This window comes from Phascolarctos cinereus, unplaced genomic scaffold (assembly GCF_003287225.1).
Source record: "Phascolarctos cinereus isolate Bilbo 61053 unplaced genomic scaffold, phaCin_HiC Scaffold_4;HRSCAF=312, whole genome shotgun sequence".
Classification (NCBI taxonomy): domain Eukaryota; kingdom Metazoa; phylum Chordata; class Mammalia; order Diprotodontia; family Phascolarctidae; genus Phascolarctos; species Phascolarctos cinereus.
In genome coordinates, this window is record NW_027555847.1 from 320380591 (window position 1) to 320406062 (window position 25472).

Here is a 25472-nt window from a genome sequence, read left to right on the forward strand (position 1 = left end):
AGGGGAAAGGGGAAGGTGAGAGGAATGAGTGAATCTTATTCTCATAGGATTTGGCTTAAGGAGGAATAACATACACATTCAATTGGGTATGGAAATCTGTCTTACCCTACAGGAAAATAGGGGGAGAAGGGGACATGAGAGCAGGGCGATGATAGAGAGGAAGGCAGATTGGGAAAAGGGGTAATCAGAGGGAGGGACAGGATCAAAAGAAAGAATAAAATAAATGGGAGGGTGGGATAGGATTAAAGGAGATAGAGTTAGTTTTTCACAACATGTCTACTATGGAAGTGTTTTGCATAACTGCACATGTATAACCTATATTGAGCTGCTTGCCTTTTCAATGAGGGTGGGTGGGGAGGGAGGAAGGGAGAAAATGTGGAACCCAAAGTTTTAAAAACATGCTTAAAATAATGTTCTCACATGCAACTGGGAAATAAGAAATACAGGAAATGGGGTACAGAAGTCTATCCTGCCCTATAGGAAAATAGAAGTGGAAGGGGATAAGAGAAGGGGGGGAGGAATAGAGGGCAGACTAGGGGAAGGGGTATTCAGAATGCATGCCATCTTGGGGTGGGGGAGGGGCGAGATGGGGTGAAAATTTGGAACTCAAAATCTTGTGGAAGTAAATGTTGAAAACTAAAAATAAATAAATTTATATTAAAAGAACAACAGTGCAGCAACATCCCTATCTTCCCACATCTCCAACAACTGCCTGTTCTTTTAATCATCTTCACCAATTTGACAGCTATGAGGTAAAACCGAATTTGCTTTCATTTGAATCTCTAATAATTAGTGATTTGTAGCATTTTTCCATATAGCTATTGGGAACTTAGATTTCTGCCTTTGGGAACTGCCTGTTCATATACTCTGATCATTTATTTATCTATTGGGGAATGGCTAGCATTTTTGTCTATTTTGCTTATCAGCACTTAATTGAAGAAACTTGTTGCAAAGATTTTTTTTCCAGTTAATTGTTTCCCTCCTAATTTTAACTGTGTTGATCTTGTTTTATGCAAAAACTTTTCAATTTTACATAATCCAAATTGACTGTTTTATCTTTTATATCTATAGTTGTGAATGGTATTTTCTTCCTTATTTGCTTATGTGACCTTTAATATCTGGGTCATTAATCCATTAGGAGATTATTGTGCTAACTGCTGCGAGATTGTGATCTAAACCTAATTTCTATCAGGCTACTTTCTAACTTTCCCAGTATTTTTTGTCAAATAGCAAGTCCTATTCTAATAGTTGCAGTCTTGGAATTTATTGTACACTGTTAAGTTGTTATGTTCATTTGCTTCTTTATTCTATGTACCTAATCTGTTCCATTCTTTTTAATCAATACCAAATAGTTCTGGTGATTATTTTATGATATAGTTTGAGATATAATACTGTGGGCCTTTTTCCTTCCTACTTTTTATTGTTTTCTAACTCACTCAAGTAATCCCTTGCTAGTATGATTGATATTAGTACTAAATAACCTAATTTAGAAAGAAGTGTCATTTTTATTACACTAGTTTGGCCTCTCCATAAGCAACAAATAGCTCACCACTTAGGTCTGTCTCTACATCAGTAGAAGTATGTTGTAGTTCTATCAATATTTCTATCAATTGTAGTTGTATCAATTACATTTATCTGGGTAGCTCGACTATATCACACTCTGAAAAATTACTGAGAACTTACCCCCTGCCCAGCTTTTGTTTATGTAAATTACATCTATTAGAAATTAAAATAATTTAATGTTATTGTGAAAAATAGCTTTGATCTCATGGACTCCCCGCTCTACGTTTATGTAAATCATAAAATAAGCAGCAAAAAGTGATAATGTTTTTCCTCTGTCTATGGTTTTTTACCTCGATTTATTTCTTGTCTAACCACTATGGCTAGAAATTCTATCATTCTGTAAAATAAAAATGATGATAATGAACATCCTTGCTTTATCTCTTATATTATATTACAAATAGGGTTTGCTCTTGATTTTAGATAGATGTTATTTACCATGTTAAGGAAGATACAATTTTTATTATGTTTTCTAGTGTTTTTTAACATAAAGAGATGTAGGACTTTGTCAAGACTTTTCAGTGTCTATTGCTATAACCTTGTGAATTTGATGGTTTCTTGTTATTAATATGATCTATTAAGTTTAAAGTCTTCCCAATACTGAAACAACCTTGCATTCTTTTATAAATCTGAGTTGGTTATAGTGTACAATCCAAAACAGATATTTTGTTGTAGTTTTTTGCCAATATTTCATTTAAATTTCTGCACTAAAATTCACTAGGGATAACAATCTATATTTTTCTTTGTTTAATTTATCTGTTTCTGGCTTAGTTACTGTGATTCCATTTGAATCATTTAAGGAATTTTTGCAAACTGTTTATGTAATACTGGAATTAAATGTTTTCTGAATGCTTGCTAAAATTCATTTGTATACCCAGCTCATGCTGGAGTGTTGTTGTTGTTGTTGTTCATTTCTGAGTTCATTTATAATTTATTCAATTTCACTTTCTGAGATTAGGTTATTTAAATTCTCTATTCTGTTAATTTGATTGTTTTGTTTTATGCTTTTATAAATATTCCACCCTTTCATTATCTATTCTGTTGGTATATAATCAGACAAAACAGCTTTGTTAAAGAAGTTTGTGAAAATGAATGTCCTTTAGTTTCAAATTTACTCTCAGTTTCCCTTGGGTAAATCACATAATCTCGCTCCATCTGAGTTTCTTCATCTATAACATGAAAATATTACTTTACTGGGTAAAGGAATAACAATTCAAAATGCTTTTAAAGTACAAATTTCTTAATTTGTTAATTATCCAGAAAGCCTAAAAAAGCCATTCCAAGAAAGGTATTATATGACTAGCAAAATACCAACAAATGTTTTTTAAAATTATGTACAAAGCATGAATATTTTGCTCTACAGATCCTATTTTTCATCCTTACATATATAAAATGTGAAAAACAGACAAATGTGATAAAAATTTACTATGTGTTGAAAATGTCTTCTATAATATGTCTCTTAGAGCCAAAATTATTTTAAGTATCTTAAATAATGATGATACACAAAATTAGGCAAAGGCACTCATCCTGTGATTTCATTGGCAAGGGAAACTCAGGTGAAATTTTCTCTGCCAGTGCAGGTTAACACTATTCTACAACTTAAGAGTCTTGGCAAGATTAAGTGACTTTCTCAAGGTCATATTAAGAGTCTTGGCAAGGTTAAATGATGTCCCTGAGGTCACATAGCCACTAAGCGCAGAGACTGAACTTGAATCTAAGTCTCCCCAGGGTTAAAGCTGGCTCTCTATCTTTTAACCATACAGGGTCTATTCCATAAAATTACAATGGAAAAATGTCATGTTCAAAAGTTTAAAAAAGGAAATGAAAGAATTCAGGCTGAAATTTATTTATTTTTATTTTGGTCTTACTATTTCCAGGCCCCTTCTCCCCTGATTTATCAGTAGAATAATAATAATAATAGCTAACATTTATATGGTACTTATTATAGGCCAGGCACTGGGCTAAGCACTTTACAAATTATTATTTCATGTGATCCTTAAAATAACCCCAAGATGTAGGTGCTATTATTATCCCCATTTTACAAATGAAGAAACTGAAGCAAACTGAAGTTAAGTGACTTGCCTAGGGTCACACAGCTACAGTATGTCTGAGGCTGCATTTGAACTCAGATTTTCCTGACTCCAGGCCTGATGCTCTGTTCCACTTTGCCACCCAGCTGCCCCATACGTTACTCCCCTACTACCAATCCTTTCAGTGCCCTACTGTCTCTAAAATAACAATCTCTTCAGTCCAGCATCTAAGATTCTCCACCATCTGGCTCAATCCACCTTTCTCCTCCCTTACTTCCTATAACACTGTCCTTTTTGAACACTGCAATACAGTTAGGCTAGAATACTAGCTCTGCCTGACACCCCCCTCCCACTTCTTATTACTTTCTCAATTCTCAAATGACTTTGTACTTAGGTGTGTACACAAATACATGTGTGCACATTACACACACATACCCCAGTAGAAGCTATGTCTGCTGAGGGCTAGGATTACATTGTTTCTACCTTTATGGACCCAGCTCCCAGGATCATGAGTGCTGGAAGTCTCTTTAAAAAACTGACTGCACATTGTTGCCAGTTTATTCTTCCTGAAAAAAAATAAAATATATTTTTATGACATCACTTCTCTATCAAAAAACCTGCCACAGTTCCTTCCCCACTCTCTATCACATCAGGCTTCAACTCTTCATTATGGCAATTAAAAAGTCCCACATTCTGCCTCTACTTTTATATGTCCACTATTTTACCACTACTAAAAACATTAGCCTTTCTACTAGGCCAGTCTCTTCACATCTAGTTTTATCATCTCAAAAGCTACATTCATTTCTACTTCTTTAATCTTGGCTCCTATGGCCTGAAATGCTATTCTCTATCCCTTCTAAAATACCTGCAGTTTACTCCTCAAAGAGTTACTGTTGAATTATTAAAGCTTCATTATTTAATTCCCAATTAAAACTCTGCCTCTTTTATGATATTTCTTAAGTTCAAGTCACACTGATCCTCTCCCTCTGTAATTTCTATTTTCCATACCATACAATTCATACTTTAATATAATTTAATTCTCTATTTTTCCACATGTGTAGTATAGTAGTTTATAAACTGCAAACACTATATAAATCTAAGTTTTTATTATCATGTGTTTCCCCCCTTAACTAAATCATGATTCCACAGGAGAAGATCCTCTTCTCCACCTGCAGACTGCCTGGGAATGTTCAGGTGATTTTTAGGTGAAGTCGTGTTCCAGGCATGTCTCTATGGTATGGAGGTGACTTCAACTTCTCAGAAACTTTCCAAACAGCAGATGAGACCAGGCAAGTGCCATCAAAGCACACCAGCAGAGCAATGGACTTTATACTAGCCAGTCCAAATACAGAGAGGTTCACCAACAAGTTGGCCAAAGGGTGATGAATTTTATAGCTACCAAAACTCATGAAGACCATCCACTAAAGCTATGTAGTACTTAGTAGAAGTACCAATCTGACAAAAACATATATTCTTGAAATACTGAAATATTTGAATGATAAATTTTCACCATCACCTAGGTCATTAAATCCAACCAATGTATTCAAAATGTTATAATATCTCCCCAAACAACTATTCAACTTAAATCTCAATTAAACTGAACTGGAATAATGATATCTTAGTAACCAAAAAAAAACACCCATTATATCAGGAAATTATTTAGTTCTGGGGCACAGGCTCCAAAACTCTTATTTGAAATATTTTTCTCTTTACTAGTAAACTTAAATCCCATTCTACATTTCCCTATAAAGTTTCTTGGAGTTTTCCCCTTTGTCTTCTCTGGGGAAAGGAAGAGGAGGTATGGTTAGAGACCAATGTAGGGAAAGAGTTTTAGTGATTCATTTTCTTTTTTTAAGACCTTCATAGAACTCATTCATAAGCAAACCCTCTCTTTACAAAGCAGCTGCAGAGACAACTTTTATGGCTAAATTATAAACTCCAGAATAACTCGGGGTTTATAATGACTACACTAGAAGATTCAGAACTACAGCTGTGCTAAAAGCCACTGCTATAATTACTCACTATTGGAGAAAGATTTTTGCTACAGTTATGGCAAAAAGCATAACAGTATTAAATCACAGAAGGTTGCAAAACACTAAATTTGTTCTTGTTTTGCTATAAGAACCAATCAATATTGACCACAAGAGGCCGATGCACTGAAGGGCTGCAGGTGTTCAGAGAAAGCCTTCTTTCCCTGAAACCACTCTGTGACCAGAAATGGGAGTACTTACAGCTTCGTGACTACACCATTCTCTGATCAGTTACCTTCATTCAATGTTACTACACTCCTTGCTGTAAAACTAATCATAGCAGGGCCACATTAGGCTGGAGGAACACAGGCAGATCTGTTTAATTAGTTTATCAATACTAGTACATCAAACTTCATGAGTTATTGACTAAAACCTTTGATTATTTTAGTGCTATAACAACTGATTTCTTACTGGGTCACTTTTGGTATATTTTGACATCTAATGACATATGACAAACAGCCAACTGAGCCTAGGGCAGCACACATTTAGAAAAATGAAACTTATAGAACACACTTTGGTAACAATGAAACATCTTTCAATTCTCTGAAGATAAATAAAAAGGCTCTATCAGTTTTCCTTTAATGTTAGAAGATTAAATATAGTTCAAGGAAAAAAATTATAAGGTATTTTGGGACAAGAAAACTGGGATATGAAAGAAAATGCTACAGGAAAAGAACATTAGCAATTATGCTCACTGTGATGATGTTAGTTATAGAACACTCAATTATATCTCAAAATTCACAATGCAAAGGAAAAGATGTTATTGATTACTTCCAACTGACAGTCTTTAAAGTTACCACTTCTGTTCTTAAAAGTACATTATTAATCAATGATATTTATACTCCTTCTAAAGTCATTAGGTCTTATATAATCATCAGCACCTAGGTTTAAGTCATTCAATAGCAGCATCAGCATATAGTTTCCTATCTGGAACAAAGAAACCAGGAGTTTATTATAAGGGACTAGCTAATTCCTTGCCCTGTGTAGCACCCTCTTCCCCAGACTGATGAAAAGACCTCCAATTTATCATGTACATATATTGTTTAAATGCTGCATACTGTCTCCTCCATTCAATTATAAGCTTCTGGAGGGCAGGAACTGTTTGCCTTTGCAAAATGACTGGCACACAGTAACTGGAAAATCACTCATCAGGTCTGTTATAAGGTCTGTTCCTTTACTGGATTCTGAATGTCTCGATTCAAGATTCCTTGAAAAATAAATTTCCTCCATATATGTGAAAAAACTATTAGTGTAGTAATGATTCCTGATTCAATAGTTCTAAGTGCTAAAAACAACGGCTAGTGTTTAGTTTAGTCTTGTCATTGTAATCATGGCAGTACATTACATACACAACTAATATTTAATTGCTCTGATTCATCTATTTGTATTAAAAATTCAACTGTCATACCTAGTTCATGGTTATTTTATTGACTCAACATACTATGTACTTGTACGTCTCTTCACTACAATTCATCTTCTTTTAAAAAATGGAAATTACTTAAACACTGGCCATAAAATTTTCTAGCAATATTTTGTTCATATCCATATATTTAACTATTGAGATTTTCTTTTGACTCCAGGGGCTGTGGGTATAGAGTGAAAAAAGGAAGGAGAGAAAGAAATGAATGAATCTCCAAATATATAACAGATGATTAGGAGAAAAACTCTATATGGGAATTAGGAGACATAGTTTCAAGTGATTGCCATTTTTGAAAATCTAACAGCATTGTGTTTTTAAAAGCCTTGAGAAAAAAAATTATGTGATTCTAAAACAGCATCTTTTTCTACAAAGACAATGCACTCTACAACACTGCTGTATACATCGAACTCTGACATCCTACATTTCCCATATCCCTTTTGGTGATTTATGAACAAAGAAGTAAAGAGGAAGGTAACAATAAGCTAGGATAGGAAGGTAGGAAAGAATGCCTGTGTATCTGTATACATATGGATATGCTTCTGTATATCTTCATATACAGTATGATGTGTGTACATATATACTAAACATACATTATATATATAACATATATTATATGGTACCATATTACATACATACATATATAATATACATAAATACTTAAATGGATCTGAAATTTCATTAACATGGGTTGATAAGATCACAATCCATCTACACATTCATTATAGAAGGAGAACTAAAAGGGCTTTAGAGGATATCTAGTCCAACCCCCTAATTTTAAAGATGAAAAAACTGAGCCCAAGAGGGGTTTTAAATATATTACATAGCAGACCTGGGATTTGAACTTGGGTCCCCTGACTCCAAAATCCATGACACATTCCACCATTATACAGGGCTTCCCTTATCATTCAGTCCAACTCTATCCATGTCTTCCCATAAACCCTCTAGGTGCTATCCAACCAAAATGCTGAGGGTCTTCCTCTATTGATTTACTATGTGGATAACAATAGAACATAAAGCCTATTCACTGGTTATCTCTTTCTCTTGCTGCAAGATCAGTCCAAGTCCTGTTACAGTCAAAGTTCTCTTAAATAAAATGTCCTTCACTTCATGTCCCCTGCCCTTCTTTGTTGATAATTTTTGGGGGAAAGGGGATAGTTAAATTTTTCTTTTTAATTTTAACACATTTTACTGATACCTTTTGTCTTTCCACAACAATCATTTCAACCCATTCCCAATCAAGGACAAGGTACGGTATGCTGGAAATATGATGCAGTCTACCTACATGCAATTTTGCACCTCTCCACTGCCTTTTGGGTAACAATAAGCTTTCATTTTCCAAGGACTGTGGAATTCCATGGCTCACAGTAACATAGCATAAACAAAAGAAATTTAATGCTAAAAAGATATGCTTTTGTTTCAAGGAGAAATCTGAAGTCATTAAAAGCACTACACAATTTCCCATGGGCAATATAACCTACTCACCTCATCTTATTTAACTCTGGGGCCACCTAAGTGACTGTCATATGTATATGTATATATGTTTGTGTATATATGTATATAACACATGTATGTATACAATAGATCAGATAGCTATATAGGTAAAAAGATGGACTTGTAACACTTTTCCTGTGTGAACAGTTAGGCCAAGGTTTTTTTTGAGTGATCAAAGATCTAATATTCAAGAGTTTGTTACAATCGGTACAATGACATCCACAAAGAGGACATTTGAAGGACTTCATCATCTATAAGGAATCCTTTTTCCATCAAAATGTATTTTTCAAGGTCATAGAATGTCACAGGATCTGAAGAATAATAGTAGGCATGATCAAGATGCAACATATTACCAATAGAGAATTATGCAAGAGAAGTGGTATGAAGGACACATTTTAGAGAACTATTTGACTGGAAAAGCAAATGAGTCAACTTCTCCTTTATTCTGAAGTCACCAAGTATTAAGATATGTGGAAATTTAAATTGGAGGGAAGGTCTTATCAAATTCTTCCTAGAATTCAGAAGAAGTAGAATATCAGGTAAGATTAAATGGTCAGATGTAGAAGCCTTGCACCCTATGACCATCTCAGAAGAAGCCACAGTGGCACAAAGAGCAATCCCCCACTGACCTAGTAGTTCTCTCCTTTGAGGTCAGGACCAAATAATGAATGCCTCCCCCAAATATGATTGGTTGTAGAGTTTGTTAGCACCTATCAGGGACATCAAATGCTTTTGGCTAAAACAGAGAACCAGGCTGAGGCCCTTATGAGAAAAGCAGAGCTTGGGGAATGAGTCTACTGCCAATCTAGACATGGAAACCATGATACCATATTGCAGTGGGCACAAAGCAGATTATTTCTCCAACTAAAAAAAGCAATTATTTCTGCCCACTTGTACTCTTTATGCCAATCACAGCACCTACCTAACCTGCATGGTTCTCAACCTTCCCCCAAATGGGAAACTGGCTCCCTTCTCCATTTAAAGACAAGAAATTTGCCCCTAACAAACAACAGCTTCACTGTCATGCTCCCAAGTAGTGGGGCTGTGTCTCCCACCTTCTGCAAACTGGCCTTCTTGCTGTTCTTCCCATAACACCCTTATCTCCCTTCTCTGTGTCTTTGCACCAACTGCTTCCCATGCCTGCAATATTCTCTCTATCTCTGCCTCTTGAAATTTCTGGTTTCCTTCAAAACTCAGCTCAGGAATCACCTTCTCCATGAAGTTCTTCCTGCTACCCCTCGTTTCCAGTACGCTCCCACCCAAAAATATCTTCTATTCATTATGTCTGTAAATTGGAAGAGAAAATAATAATAAGCATTTACTATGTGCCAGGCAAGGCAGCTACATGGCTCGGTGACTAGAGCACTGGACCTGGAGTCAGGAAAACCCAAGTTCAAATCTGATCTAAGTCACTTACTAGCTGAGTGACCATAGGCAAGTCATTTAATTTGTCTGCCTTTATCCACTGTAGAAGGAAATGGCAAACCACTCCAGTATCTTTGCCAAGAAAACTCTATGGACAGCACTGACATGCTATAGTCCATGGAGTCATGAAGAACTGGATATAACTGAACTGAATAATATGTGCCAGGCACTGTACTAAGCGCTTTTACAAATACCTCATTTGATCCTCACAATCCTGCGAGGTATGTGTCATTATCCCCATTTTACAACTGAGGAAACTGAGGCTGTAAGGTTATGTAACTTTCCCAGGGATGGATGGATACACACACACACACACACACACACACACACACACACACACACACACACACCCCTTTGTTATTTCCTCCACTGGAATTGAAATTCCTTAAGCATAAAATCTATTTCACTTTTATCTCTGTATGCTGAACCCATAAGATACCTAGCACATGGCAAATACTTAATAAATGCTTGATGACTCACTGAAGATGACCACTTGTTTCATGAAATAGTAACTCTCGTTGCCTTAAGATTCTATTATACCAATTCCACCAATTTCTTTTATTTACCTTGCCAAGGAGAATCTTCGGGTATCTTTCAATTTAGCTGGAACTTCTTTTTGTCATGTGGTTTTATTTTTTGTGAGAAGGTCAAGAGTGATATGATGAAGTTCCTCCAGGAATGTGCCCACTCAGTCAGTAAACAAGGCTCTCACATTCAGAGTAATAAATAACTTTGTGCTCATGAATAATTCTGCCCCCTTTTCTGTCACTTGGACACCATCACTTCTGAAGTGGAAAGGGACACAGAGAACTGAGAGTCCTCTTGGATTTTTTTTTTAAGGGGGAGGGAAGTCATGCATTGCCATGGGAAAGTGGTCAGGTCTGCTGGCTGGTCAGTCCTCAGAAAGCTACCATGGTCCGTCATACAAGGAACCATTCTAGCCTGGTAAGACATGGTGGAGTTTATGGTCTTCTGATAAATCTGGCATCCAAGTAATATAACATCGATACTTATTATAGAACCTTTTATTTTCATGTCATTACATCATCTTCACTTCAACGAACTTTTATATATAACCTGTTAAAATTTATAACACAGATTATTTTTCATAGATTACATTTTAAATCAGATACTTCCTTATGTACTTTAGGGAAGTAACTCAATTTCATCATCAAGTAATCATGAAGTCACACGGATTGTTCTCTTCTGTACATTTTTCAAAGAGACAACAAATTCCACTCTCCATGAAATGTAGATTCCTTTTATTTTTTTAACACAGAGTGGCTCTTTCTGATTTTGTACTTAAATTTGGAGAGGTGAAAAGAAGTTGTCATTAAACTGGGAAGATGGGTCAGAAATAGAGTTTATCTTGCTTTAGGATCCATAGCCCTGTATCTAGACAACAGACTAAATGTTACTTATTAAAAGTTGAACCTGAACAATACTAATCATTTTTGGATATCCCAAGTATCTATCATTGAAGTACTGTTAAATTCATTGTTATTGAAAAGTTACATACTAAAATATTTTAATTATGACAATCAAAGCAGTTAGCAATTTTTTTTTTTGGGGGGGGGGGATCAGAATCTGATCAGAGTCAGGAGGAATGCCTGCTTTTAGATCATGAGTAATACCTTCCTTTCACCCTAACAGAGGATACTCATAAATTTGGTTTCTGAATGATGCTGAGCAATGTCAATGATTCACATACAGAGGCAGAATTAGGGTTCTATCCTCATACCAAATTCCTCCAAAGGCTCTAATCCACCCTATGGTTCAACCTAAAATTGTCCTACCTTTCCAAAAATATTTCTTGTCAGGCCCATCTCATTGGGCCTATACTATCCCCTCAAACCTGAGCCAGAATTAAATATGAATCTGGAAACAGGAAAATAAGATAGCATGATTTTAATCTTCTTCCAGGTAAATTGTTCTCAGTATCAGATTTCACCTTCTGCAATAACCTCAAACCAAATAAAACATAACATCTTTATTTTATTTTCTTTATATGAGAATTTTTTCAGAGAAATTAAACTACCATTAAGTCTATGATATTTTACCTAAGAATTTTTTAAATATTTCAAAATAACTAAAAACCCTTTAATAACAAAAGAAATCACAGAAATAATGTACCACAACATACCTCAATATTTTTACTGGCCACATTCTTCACAACAGCAGGAAAGAGTTCTGATGCATTTTTCCCCTTTGCAATCATCTGAAGCACAAAGTATAATATTGGTGTTTTAATGTATAACACACATACACATACTCCAGAAATAATTTCAAACCAAAATAGATTTCAAGGAAAATTTACTTTACACATTAATATAAGACTTGAATAATTCTGTGAAACCATAAAGTACTAAATCAGTCTCATGATAAAATTAAGTTACCAACATTAAATATACCTTTTAAAGTCTATTCTCTTCAAACATTTCTATTTAGCACCTATTGCATTAAAGATATTGTTCTTCAAAGCAATGAAGTTTCTTAAAAAAGCAAAGGATTTTTTTACTTTTAACATTTTTTCAAGAACTTAATCACTAGTGGGGCAGCTAGCTGGTGCAGTGTATAGAGCACCAGCCCTGGAGTCAGGAGGACCTGAGTTCAAATCTGGTCTCAGACCAGACACTTGACACTTAATAGCTGTGTGACCCTGGGCAAGTCATTTAACCCCAATTGCCTTACAAAGGGGAAAAATTTAAAAAAAAAAAACCTTAATCATTAGCAAACACAAATATTTCAATATAAAAAGAATAACAAGAAGAAAGATTATACAATAAACTGGAACTTCTATTATTTACAGTTTGCCAAATTTTGAATTGGAAGGGAGGTTATACAGTCCAATTTCATGGGCTACAAGGGAAACCAATTATATTGAAATATAGTTAAGAAAAAATTGTTTAATTCAGAGAACCCAAGTTAAGAACCTCCACTCTGGAGTAACTATATAATACACATATAAGCTGTTTGACCTTGTTTATAATTCAAGAGTTCTTGGGACTGTAGTGACTCCTAGTCAAATGCTTTGTAAATTTAAGGGGGAAAAAACCTGATTTTACCAGATCTATGCTTTCACATAGGTTAGAGGAAAACACCCTCCTTTTACCAGAATTAGGAAACCTAGAGGGTGGATCAGACACTTATTCTGCACTGTCAGCATCAATTTTCTGGGAAAGCAAAAGCAACAGAGAAACCTCAAGAAACATCTATCATCACCTCTTTTCATTCCACGCCTTGATGACATAACACTGTATGTTACCATGTTATCTTTTTTGTGTTGTCTCTCTTTTTTAGAATGTTATCTCCTTGAGAGTAGGGACTGTCTTTTACTTTTCCGTTTGTATCCCCAGGACCTTGGCATGGAGCTTCGTACATAGTAAACATTAATAGATACTTTTCTTAAATTTTTTTTAAACTTCACTTCAGGAATCCCACTTCACAAAAATGAATCATATTCATTTATACTGGACCCTGAACAGTTCTTGCTCAGAGTGCCATAAAAACTAAATTAGCTGAGTAAAAAGGAGAAAATAAGAGGCCCAAAGTTCCACATATATTCTCTCCAACTTCACTGATTCCTACATCACTGCTTTAAAAACATGCCCAGGCCTCTATTTATCATAAGCAAATCTTCAACTTCTACCCCTCAACTAGCAAGGACCTTCCAATTAATTCCTCTTTCCTCTCATAGCTTTTATTACCTCATCATTCAACTTCTTCCACAAGTAGTACCCACAATCTGATTTCTATCCTCATGCCTACTACTGAAACTATTCTAAAATGAAAAACAAGCTATCACATTCTAGAAAAATTCATTAATTACTGACAAATTTAATTCAACCAATATTAGCAAAACCAACAGCACTCACAAAGTAAAAAGCACTGTACAAGCAATAAAAATACTTATAAAGGACTTATAAGGGCAATATGATAAAAATAGAACATCTAAAAAAAGAAATACCCACTATTTTTAATACTTAAATGTATTAATTATCATAAATGTTGAAATATCAGCTTTAAAATTTATCTCTGTAGGGGCAGCTAGGTGGCACAGTGGATAGAGCACTGGCCCTGGATTCAGGAGGACCTGACTTCAAATCCAGCCTCAGACACATAACACTTACTAGTTGTGTGACCCTGGGCAAGTCACTTAACCCCACTGCCTAGCCAAAAAAAAAAAACTTTAAAAAAAATTTATCTCTGTAGAAACTCTAAAGAGGTTATACACGCAATAGTTTAGATACCTATTACACACACATTACTAGAGCCATTAATATTTATAATGACCCAGTAAAAAATAACATTGATTTTATTTAACAGTACATCTATAGAGATGGAAGAGGGCAGAATGAGTGAGATTAGTAAGTGGTTAGTAAAGTAGCATGACTGGAACTTTAGAGTGAATGGAATAAAGTGAAAAATGAAGATGAAAACATAACCTGGGTCTTAAATGCCAAGACAAGGAATTTCTATTTTATCTTATAAACAACATAAAGCCACTAAAGGAGTTTAAGTATGGATGTGATATCTCCAGATGTGGAAATCAGGAAAATTTGAGTAAGCTGTATAAAAAAAAATTGGAAAGGTAAAGTGATAAGAGGCAAGGGGGCAAGTTTGGAGTTAAACTGGTTAAAATAAATAATTAACAACATTTTCTAAAGTTCTTTAGAGTTGCATTAACATAATGTTTTTCCAAATTATATTTAAAAACTTAATATTCTACTAAGATTTAATTTAAAATTCTTAGAGGGACTTAAATAACTTGCAACAAACTAATTCTATACAGTATAATCTATCAACCAGGCATGTCACTAATCAACATACAAACTCTAAAAAGCACATCTACATTTCAAATTGACATGACCCTCAAGGCAAGGACACTGTCTTGTACCAACTCCTTATCTAGCCCACAACTTGCATGACAACATTGAGGTTAATATTGTTACTAATATTGTTACTAATATACTTACTAATAATACTAATAACTAAGAATTTCTGACTATAAAATCACATAAAAATGTTTTCCTTCGTAGTAGATGTGAAATATTAACACCAAGGAAAAAGGACACCTTTGTCAAAATAAGTGACAAAAAAAAAACCACCATAAGGTTAAATGACACCCCAAGCCAACACACTGTGCCCTGATGACCAGACCTACTTCCATCTGGAGGAGAGAGACACCATGCTTATCCCAAGTAAAGCACTGCAGGATACTAGTTGAATATCCTTTCTAGACTATGGCAAAGTAAATCTCTTGGTGACTATTCAATGTCTAGTATCTTATTTTGTTCCCATATCAAACCTAACAGCTTGTAGAGGGAGGGAGAGAATGAGACAGAAAGAAGAGAAGAGGATGGGATGGAAACAGAAGAAAATTAAAATCAAGCAAAATATAAAATGATAAAAGTAAGGGATACTGATAGAATTTTTTTAAATTCCAGAATGACTGACCCAGCTGAAGTACAAGAAGTCACACTGATGTGAAAAATAAACATGTAAAACAGAGGTATCAAACCTGAGATACTGTAGGCAGAAACAGATTAAAATGCAATTAGGAAATGTTTAATAAAATAAATAAAGATACAATACTACACAGATAATATTAATTTGTAGTTTTCTAAGTCAATATGTGGCAGCAGAAATCAGTTTCTATTTGAGTTTGAAACCACAAATGTAAGATATCCTAAAAGAACACTTCCAAATAGCAAAATGCCACATTTTTTTAAATTTTTTTTTTATTTTTAGGCAATTGGGGTTAAGTGACTTGCCCAGGGTCACACAGCTAGTAAGTGTCAAGTGTCTGGTCTGAGACCAGATTTGGACGCAGGTCCTTGTGACTCCAGGGCCAGGGCTCTATCCAACGCACCACCTAGCTGCCCCAAAATGACACATTTTTTAAAATTAAACAACAAACAGTAAGAAAATAAGAGTTTGAAGTCTTTCTTTTTCAGGAGGGAACAGGCATGATTTCATTTGTACAGGAAACTTCCTGTGCAGATCAGCAAACCCTCAGAGACATAAAATAATAAAGAGCTGCCTGCCTGGACCACTAAGAGGTTGAAGTTACTTGCTTAATACTAGGTATCAGAGACAACACTTGAACAAAGATCTTCCCAACTCTAAAGCTGATCCTTTTTTGGCTATTATAACTATACTGCTACACCTTAAAAAGCATAGATAAGGAACACTTAAACATCTGAAGATTCAAACGACAATACATTTAGTGAAATCACTATCCACGTATTTACCAAAACTATTATCCACGATTGCACCTACCCCAACTATTCGTTTCATAGCATCCAGTTTGGCAGAGTCTTTGTTGCTTTCCAGCATTTGCTTTAGATCTTCATTTCTATCAAAAATATAAAGAAAATGATATTATATTAGATTTTTAAATTAAACTACAATTGTCCTACATTATTTTCATTAGATTAGAATTAGAAATTCAACTTTTTTAAAATTTTTAATATGCTAGGCCTGACAAATGCCTTGTTAAAAGAGAGAACTTTTAAAGCATTTTTTGCTCTAAAAAAATCAAATGCTTTTTTGTATTCAGTAAATATTAAGTTCTGTAAATAATAAACACAATAATTAAAATCCAGGATGTAAGAATCCAGGTGTGAGAAGATCTTACATCTCTACACCTTTCAATCAACTGTGTACCTATAAGGTTGTGTTCTGTTTGACAAGTCTGCCCATTCAACACTCAAATCTTTATCAAGGCTGCCCAAACGTGTGAAGGTTATCTTTATATTAGTTTGTAAAGATGCAAAGTTAGACATAATAAGTAGTTATTAAGATTTTTTTCCTTCTCATAGTAATAAGGAATCTATTATTTTTTCCCAAACGTTTGATACCTTCCCTTCTTTCAGAAATCTTGAGAATCAATCCTTAATTCCCTCAGAATTGTATAGCCTGTATCATAGGCCTCCTCTGTCTATATGTGGTTGGATCCAGCTGCTTTCCCATCTTTGGCTTCCTTACTACCATCTCTATTTCCTCCTGAACCACACAAAAGATTGTCTTAAAATAGCATCAAATGAGATGGCTCCACTATCAATGATGGAAAAAAATAGTTCATTATAAAAGTCTTGTCAAATTTTTTCTACTTCGTATCTGTTTCATATCCCAGTTTCATCTTTAAATGTTCATGGGATGATATGGTTAAAGTAGGTTCTTTCAACAAGCTTTCTGTAAACTTGTTTTGCCCTTTACCACTTCATACTGTTTCATGAAGCAATACAGCCCATTGTAACATACTAATAATAATAGCTGACACCTCAAGTAATACTTGGACCCTTTTCTTCACCACAACTCCAACAAAGGCATTATTATCTTTATTTTACAGAACAGGAAACTTAAGCTTAAAGAAGTATGATCATGTACAATTCAACTTCTCTTAGCTTCAGTTTGCTTAGATGTAATACAAAGATAATTATACTTCTATGACCTACCTCATAGCGTTGTTCTGGATTTTGCAAAACTTAAAGGATGACATAAATGTTAGTTATTTTTATTACTGTTGTCATTGTTAAGTGGCTTATCCATCAACCCATAGTTATTAAGTATTTAAAGAATGACCCAAATCTTACTCTCCTGACTCCAAGGTCCACGTTTTTCACAACACATTGGGCTGCCTCAATTTTTCTTCTTTTCTTCTAATTTAAATATGTTCATATTTAATCAATCAGGCAACAAACAAGCATTTATTAAATAGCTACTATGTGTCAGGTTCTAGGTATATGAAGACAAGAAAAAATGAAACAATTCTCACTCTCAAGGACCTTACATTCTATCAGAGAAATAATATGTACATACCTAAGTATAGAGAATAAATATAGCATAGTTAAGGAGAGAGAACACTAGCATGAGGAAATATGAACAGGAAAAGAAAGGTTCCAAGTAGAAGGTAATACTTGAACTAATTCTTAAAGGAAATGAGGTAGGATTCTAAGAGACAGATACAACAGGGGTAAAGGCAGAGATAGGGATAATTACAAAAGACAAAATAGCTAACTTTGATGACTTGAAATGAAAAGCTTCTACACAAACAAAATTAACATAACTAGGATAAGAAGAAAAGCGGTTGAATGGGAAAAAAAATATTTGTATCAAATTTCTCTGATAAGGTTTGGTATCCAAGATATACAAACAAATAAGCACATATAAGAGAAATAGCCATTCCTCAACAGATTAAGTAAGCAAAAGATATGAACAAATAGTTCTCAAAAGATGAAATGCAAAGTATTCACAACCACATGAAAGAATGCTCCAATCACTAGTAATAAAGAAATGCAAATCAAAATTATCCTGACGTTTAATCCTTACACCCTACAAACTGGCAAAACGGCAATATTTAGTGTTGAAGGGGTTGTGAAAAGCCTGGCACACTAAGACATTGTTGGTAGAGCTGTGAAACGGTACAACTATTTTGGAAATCAATTTGGAATTACACAAATAAAGTAACTAAAATGCCCATACCCTTTGAACTAGGGAGTCCATTACCAGGTTTATATAACAAGGAAACCACTGATAAAAAGAAAAGTACCCATGTATACCAAAATATTGACAGCAGCACTTTTTTTTGATAGCAAAGAATTACAAACAGAGTAGATGCCCATCAAATATGGAATAGCTACATAAAATGTGGTACATAAATATAAAAGAATACTACTGTGCTGTAAGAAATTATGTGTAGTGGTAGAGCAGGCAAGCACCAACACCAGGACTCCTCAAGTGTCTCAACACAGGTAGGGGAACTGGTAAACACCACCTCAAAAAACCACCAAGTGTACTGGTATTCTCCAGCAGTCAAATGTCTCGGGGCTTCAGCACAACTCCAGGCTGGCAGACATGCTCTGGCAGCCAAACATTCAAGTGCTTTAAAGAAGCTGGGTGAGCAGGCATCCTCCAGACTCTCCACCCCCACCCTGAGAGCTCCAGTGCTGATGACCCCAGCTCATCACCAGAGTCAATAGCTTGGAAAAGAAAGGACAACAATTAACTGTAGAAAACAAGTCCTTAAAAAATACAATTGGCTGCGGCAGCTAGGTGGTGCAGTGGATAAAACACCAGCACTGGAATCAGGAGGACCTGAGTTCAAATCCAGTCTCAGACCAAACACCTGACACTTACTAGCTATGTCACCCTGGGCAAGTCACTTAACCCCAACTGCCTTACCAAAACAAAAAATAATAATTGGCCAAATGGTAAAACATACATTGAAGAAAACAAGTACTTAAAAATACAATTGGCCAAATGGAAAAAAAAAAGACACTGAAGAAATCAACTCTTAAAAAGTAGAACTGGCCAAATGGAAAAAGAGGCACAAAAATTCACTGAAGAGAAGAACTCCTTAAAAAGTAAAATGGGCCAAATGCAAAAGGAGCTACAAAATCCAACAGATAGAAACAATTAACTAAAAATTGGAACTGGGCAAGTGGAAACTAATGACTCTGAGATATCAAGAATCAGTCAAATAGAAACAAAAGAATGAAAAAACAGAAAAAAATTAAGTACCTCAATGGTAAAACAAAAAACCTGGAAAACAGATCCAGGAGAGAGACAATTTAAAAATTATTGGTCTACCTGAAAACCATGATGAAAAAAAGAGCTTGGACAGCATCTTTCAGGAAATCATCAAGAAAAACTGCCCTGAGGTCCTAGTACCGAAGGATAAAACAAGTCATCAAAAAGAATCCACCAAGCACCTCCTGAAAGAGATCCCAAATTGAAAACACCAAGGAATATTGCAGCCAAATTACAAAATTACCAAGTCAAAGAGAAAATACTTCAAGCAGCCAGAAAGAAACAATTTTAAATATCATGGAACCACAGTCAGATAAGGCAGGACCTTGCAGCTTCTACATTAAAAAACTGGAGGGCATGGAATATGATATTCCATAAGGCAAAGGAGTTTGGAGTACAACCAAAGATCAACTACCCAGCGAAACTGAGTGTAATATTTCAGGGGCGGAGATGGACATTCAACGAAATGGGGGACTTCTAAACCTTCCTGATGAAAAGACCAGAGCTCAACAGAAAATTTGATCTTTAAATACAAGACTCAAGAGAGGCATAAAAAGGTAAACAGGAAAGAAAACAAAACAATATGTTATTAATCAGGGCAAACTGTTTACATCCCTACAAAGAAAGATAACACCTGTAATTCTTGAGAACTGTATCGTTATTATGACATTTAAAAGGGGTTGTGGTTGTTTGTCCTTCATGGACATGACATCAGGGAGATGATGACATGACTTGCAATTGACTTTGTTTTGAATGAGGGAGGGTTGTGCAAGGTCACTAGCCTCACTTTCTCCTCCAGAATCATCTGGGTCCAGTGGCCAGATATTCATTAGGACGACTGGAGATACCTCAGGATGCAAGGGGAGATCCTGGAATTTTAAGCTAAGGTCTTTTCAGGTTCTCACTTTGAGTGAGGCAACACCCATTCATTGAATAGGCCTCTTTAAGAAGTTGTGTTCAAGCGAGGCAGCTAGGTGACAGTGGATAGCTCTCAGGCCTTGGAGTCAGGGGGACATGAGTTCAAATCTGGTCTCAGACACCTGACACTTATTAGCTCTGTGTGACCTTGGGCAACTCACTTAACCCCAACTGCCTCACCAAAAAGCCAAAACAAAAAAAACCAAACCCAAAAAAATAAGTGAGTCAAGGGATGTCCAAAAAAGAAAAAATCAAACTGGGAGGGAAGACCCTCGGGGTGCTGAAATAGAAAGTTACTACTTACATTCACTCTGAGCCAAGAGGGCTCAAAAAATAAAGTGGTGCTTGGGCAGGGACCTACTATAGTCCAATCTATGAGCTCCAGAGTGAATTGGGTTTAAGGCTTGGTCTTTGAGAGAGCAATCTAGCCAATAAACCCCAAGTTATGTAGGCTAGAACACTCTCAGGTTCTTATCCTCAGGTAAGGGAAAAGGACAGGAAGGGAGAGGAGAGGGCATGGGAAAAAACTGACTTTGGTGTGATGATAAAAAATCTAATTAAGTAGTGAAAAAGGATTGTTAAGGGAGGAAAGGAAAGGAGGAGGCAGACAAGGGTAAATTACATCACATGAAGAGGCACAAAAACCTATTACAGTAGAGGGAAAGAAGAGAGGGAGATGACCATTGTTTGAACCTTAGACTCATCAGATTAGGCTCAAAGAGGGAGTAACATAATCAGTTAGGTATAGAAATCTAACATACCTTACAGGAAGGAGAAGAAAAGAGAAAGAAAAGGGACAGGGTGGACAGAAGGGAGGGAAGAAGCAGTAAGGTAAAGGGGAAGAAAAGGGAGGGGCTGATAGAACGGAGGGCAGACTGAGGGGGGAAAAGGAGAAAGAAAAAAAGCATAAATGGGGGGAGGGGACAGGATGGAGAGAAAGAAAGATAGCAATCATAACTGTGAATTTGAACGGGATGAACTCTCCCATAAAACAGAAGCAGATAGCAAAGCAGATTTAGAACCATAATCCTACAATATGTTGTTTAAAAACCTGGAAAGATAAATTAACTGATGCTGAGTGAAATGAGCAGAACCAGGAGAACATTGTACATAGTAAGAGCCACATTGTGTGATGACTGACTTCAATACTTAGCTCTTCTCAGCAATGCAAAGGATCTTAGACAACTCCAAAAGACTCACAACGGAAAATGCTCTCCACATCCAGAGAAAGAACTTTGGACTCTAAATGCAGAAAGCAAATACTATTCACTCTCCTTTTCTTTTGTTTTGTATCTTCTTTCTTGTGGTTCCTCCCATTAGTTCTAATTTTTCTCTACATCATGACTAATGTGAAAATATGTTTAATATGAATGTATAAGCAGAGCCTATATCAGACTGTATGCTATCTTAAGGAGTGGAGAAGAGAGGGAGGGGGAGAAAATTTAAAACATAAAATCTTATGGAAGTGAATGTTGAAAACTAAAAAGAAATTATTAAAAAGAAATTATGTGTATGATGTACACAGAGATACAGAAAGATCTGTATGAACTGCTGCACAGTGAAACAAGCAGAGCCAAGAAAACAATATACACAGTAACTAAATGTAAAAAACTACACACACACACAAAAAGAGCAAATGTCACAAAATTATAAAAATTAAGCAAGACTTAAACAAAGAAATAAGAGAGGCCATCCCCAACCTACCCATTTGTGGAAGTGGAAGAATCACAAAGTTACATACTGCACATGTTTTCAGATTTTTCAATGAACTGATCAGTTGTGCTGATTTTTTATTCTCTCTAAAAAATACTATGTGTTAGTGAGATGGTTCTCTGGGAGGGGGACAGATATTTATGGTAAGCATGATAATGTAAGAAACAGAATACATTCATAGAAATATTTTTACATGGGATGCCTCTCTGGAAGGGGAAAGGGAAAAGGAGGAAATTATATGATGTTTTAAAAAAGACACAAAAAAATGTATAAAATGATTTTTAAAAAAACAAATATTCAGCTCCAATTTTGCCTAAATATTCTCCATCAAGATTCTGTCCTTGTACTTCTCCATATTCACTGGTCTCAATTTGAAGTCTATGTAAATGACTCTCAAACCTATAACTCTATATGCATCCTTGCCCTAAGTTCCAGTACCATATTTCCAAATGCCTGCTATATATTTCCACCATGACATCCTATAAGCATCTCAAACTCAACACATGCAAATTAAACTTATCTTCCCCCAAAAAAATTGCCTTTCCAATTACTGTCCTCAGAATCCTAACATCAGAATCATTTTTGAACTTTAGGTCTAACTCACTCCTCACATTCAATTAGTTGCCAAGTACTATTCATTCTAACTACAAAGTATCTATAGGAGCCATTCACTCTTTTTTCCCACTGAAGCATTCCAAATTCTGAACCTCATCTCTTACTGCCTTCACTATTCTAACAATTTCTTAACCAATCTTCTCACCTCCATCCTAACTTCTCTCTAAAATAAACTTCACACTACAAACCAAGTAATGTTCTTAATATAGTTCTTTCAGCATACCACTCCTTTACTCCAAAACCTTCAGGAACTTCCCACTGCAAAGCACATAAACTATAATCTCCTGATCACTGAATTGAAATTCTCCCACAAATTGGTTCCAACATAGATGCTGAACTTTATTCAATCCTAAATGCCTTCTCTTCTCCATTCCATTGTTATTTTCTTTCAAAACAATTACTGACTTTTTCCAGAAAAGCGATTCCAACCATTTCATTAAGAGTTTAGTACTCATACATTACTGCTTGTATATCAATATAATCTTCCATTAAAGCCCTACTGCCATGCCTGACAAAGATATGCAATAAACTCTGAGCATTCCAGTATACTGAAGGAACTCTGTAGGTTCTATGTCAAATAACAGTTCAGTTGTTAAGCTAAGAAGTTCCAACCAGCTCATTCTCAAAAGGACATAAACATCAGGGAACAGAATATGCACATGGATGAAACTATAGATATTTTGAAGTACTAAAGAAGTGTCCATTACATTCATTTATAAGTATTCTCTTTCATAAGTTACTCCAGGAAAGGAAAATGCCTATTTTCTTTGTAATTTTTTCATTGCTCCTAGAGTCACTACACAGAGCTATTACTGGAATACATCACTAATTCAGAATACTTGAAGGAAAGACTAGTCAGAATTATGAAAAAACTCTTTAAAAATGTGGTTTTATTTTCCAGTACATAGAGTAACAGAAACTTTTAAAATGTTGCCTGATAATCTTGTCAAAGTAGTTTTAAGCCAGAAGTGTCAAAAGCACTCTAAGAAACTTAAAATGATAAATACATCTATTGTACCAACTGATAATGATGACCTCCATGTAGCTCCAAAAAAATCTTTTGCTTATATACTCTCTGCAAATGAATGTTGGCTCAAGTATCTGAAAGTTTGGGAGGGAAATGCTTTTTTAAGTAAACTAAATATTTCCTATGCAAATATTTCCTCTTGCTTGCACTATTAATTTGCTCATTGTTCACAGACACAAAAAAATCAGCCTACTCTATGCAAAAAATAATAATAATAATTAGAAAGCTGTGAATTAATGAGTACTTTGTTAATAATTAATTAGTAAATAATAAATTTACTAATGTAATTTCCTTTCCTTCATAACTAATTTTCAATAAATCACAGGTACATGACTCAGGTCCCTTTTTTCTCCTTCTTACTTTGCTCTTAACTGTCTCATTGCTTATTGACAGCTCTCCCAGAAAATGAGCAAAGTAAGGACAAATGACCCTGTTTGCTAAACATCACCTTACATTTTGCACCCTCCTTTTGGGCACTGAAAAGCACTTCCATTAATTACCTCACTTGGTTCTACAGTATTACCATCACTATTTAGAAAATGAAAATCCAAAGAACAAAGAGAGTAAGTGACTTGTCCAGGGTTACAAAGCTATATAGTCCACTTGTCTTTGAGTCAAAAGAATTTATCAGAAAAGAAAATGATGCCAATGGCTGAGGTAAGCTATGTTACTGAATTCACATCACTGTAACAGCAAAGTTAACAGCAGGGTTCCTCTGAGCAATAAAATATCTGCTAAAAAAAAACAGAGAAGTAAATAGAGAATGTCACTTAACCACAGCAATTTTAAATATCCTATATTGAATATTTCTAAATTAGACTACTGTAAGAAGGCTTTTCCACAGAAATTTACACAAAGCCAGAACAATTCCTAAGGGAAAAAAGTCAATATCCTGGTCTAAATTATGAATCCAAACATCACCCTTCCTTTTCTAAATAAACAAAGTTTACAAAAATTCTGTTCTACTATGAACACTTCAAAGAGGAAAAAAAAAGTTCTACTTGTTACCATTAAAAAAAACTTTGTTCTATCAAATGAATACTATATATTCTAGTCAATTAATTCTATACAATTCTATACAATAAAATCTTGGAAACACAAATCCATATAATAGAATCACAAGGCCTAAGGATTAGAAGGGATCTTAGATCTTACCTAGGCCACAACCATTTTGCAGATGAGGAAACTGAAGCCCAAAAGTCCTTGTCAAAAATAATCATTACTCATCTGTGATATATACATATAGACTAAGTGATAAACACAATTTGGAATCAATATTTTTTTTAATTTAAAGGAAAATCTTCAATTTACTCTAGTAAGGATAGAAGCATTGCCAGCATTAAGGATGAAAAGAATCTCTTTAATTCCTTTTGCCTGTCACCAATATTCAAGATAACCTCAAAGTTGCTGAAACAATAAATATATACAGAACTAATAATATATAAGATACAGGAAACATATAATGATCTTAAGTTCAAAGGTAAAATCAAATGATAAGTTGAATCTGAATCCAGGAGGAAAAACTGAAAATTTGGCAGCAATGGGAAGCAATTTTTCATCCAAGGAAAGAAATATTCCTCAGCTTAAGAGGTTAGGAAGAGGTGACAGAGACAGATCAGGTGGAGGAACAGAAAAAGTGGGTTCCTTAATTCAGTAGTTTGGACCAATTTACCCTAGAGGAAATCTATAGTGAGTAAACCAAAAAACAG

At 35.1% G+C, this 25472-nt stretch overlaps 1 protein-coding gene across 1 annotated transcript in view; it reads right to left on the minus strand.

Moving 5' to 3' along the window:
* Positions 1 to 25472, minus strand: part of AP3B1 (adaptor related protein complex 3 subunit beta 1) — a 327381-nt gene that overhangs the window by 244634 nt on the left and 57275 nt on the right. Inside the window, exons 2-3 of the mRNA XM_078153162.1 lie at positions 16239 to 16314; positions 12100 to 12174 (exon numbers count right to left, since the gene is read on the minus strand). Coding sequence (XP_078009288.1) covers positions 12100 to 12174; positions 16239 to 16314 — 151 coding nt within the window. The remainder of the gene's footprint in view (positions 1 to 12099; positions 12175 to 16238; positions 16315 to 25472) is intronic.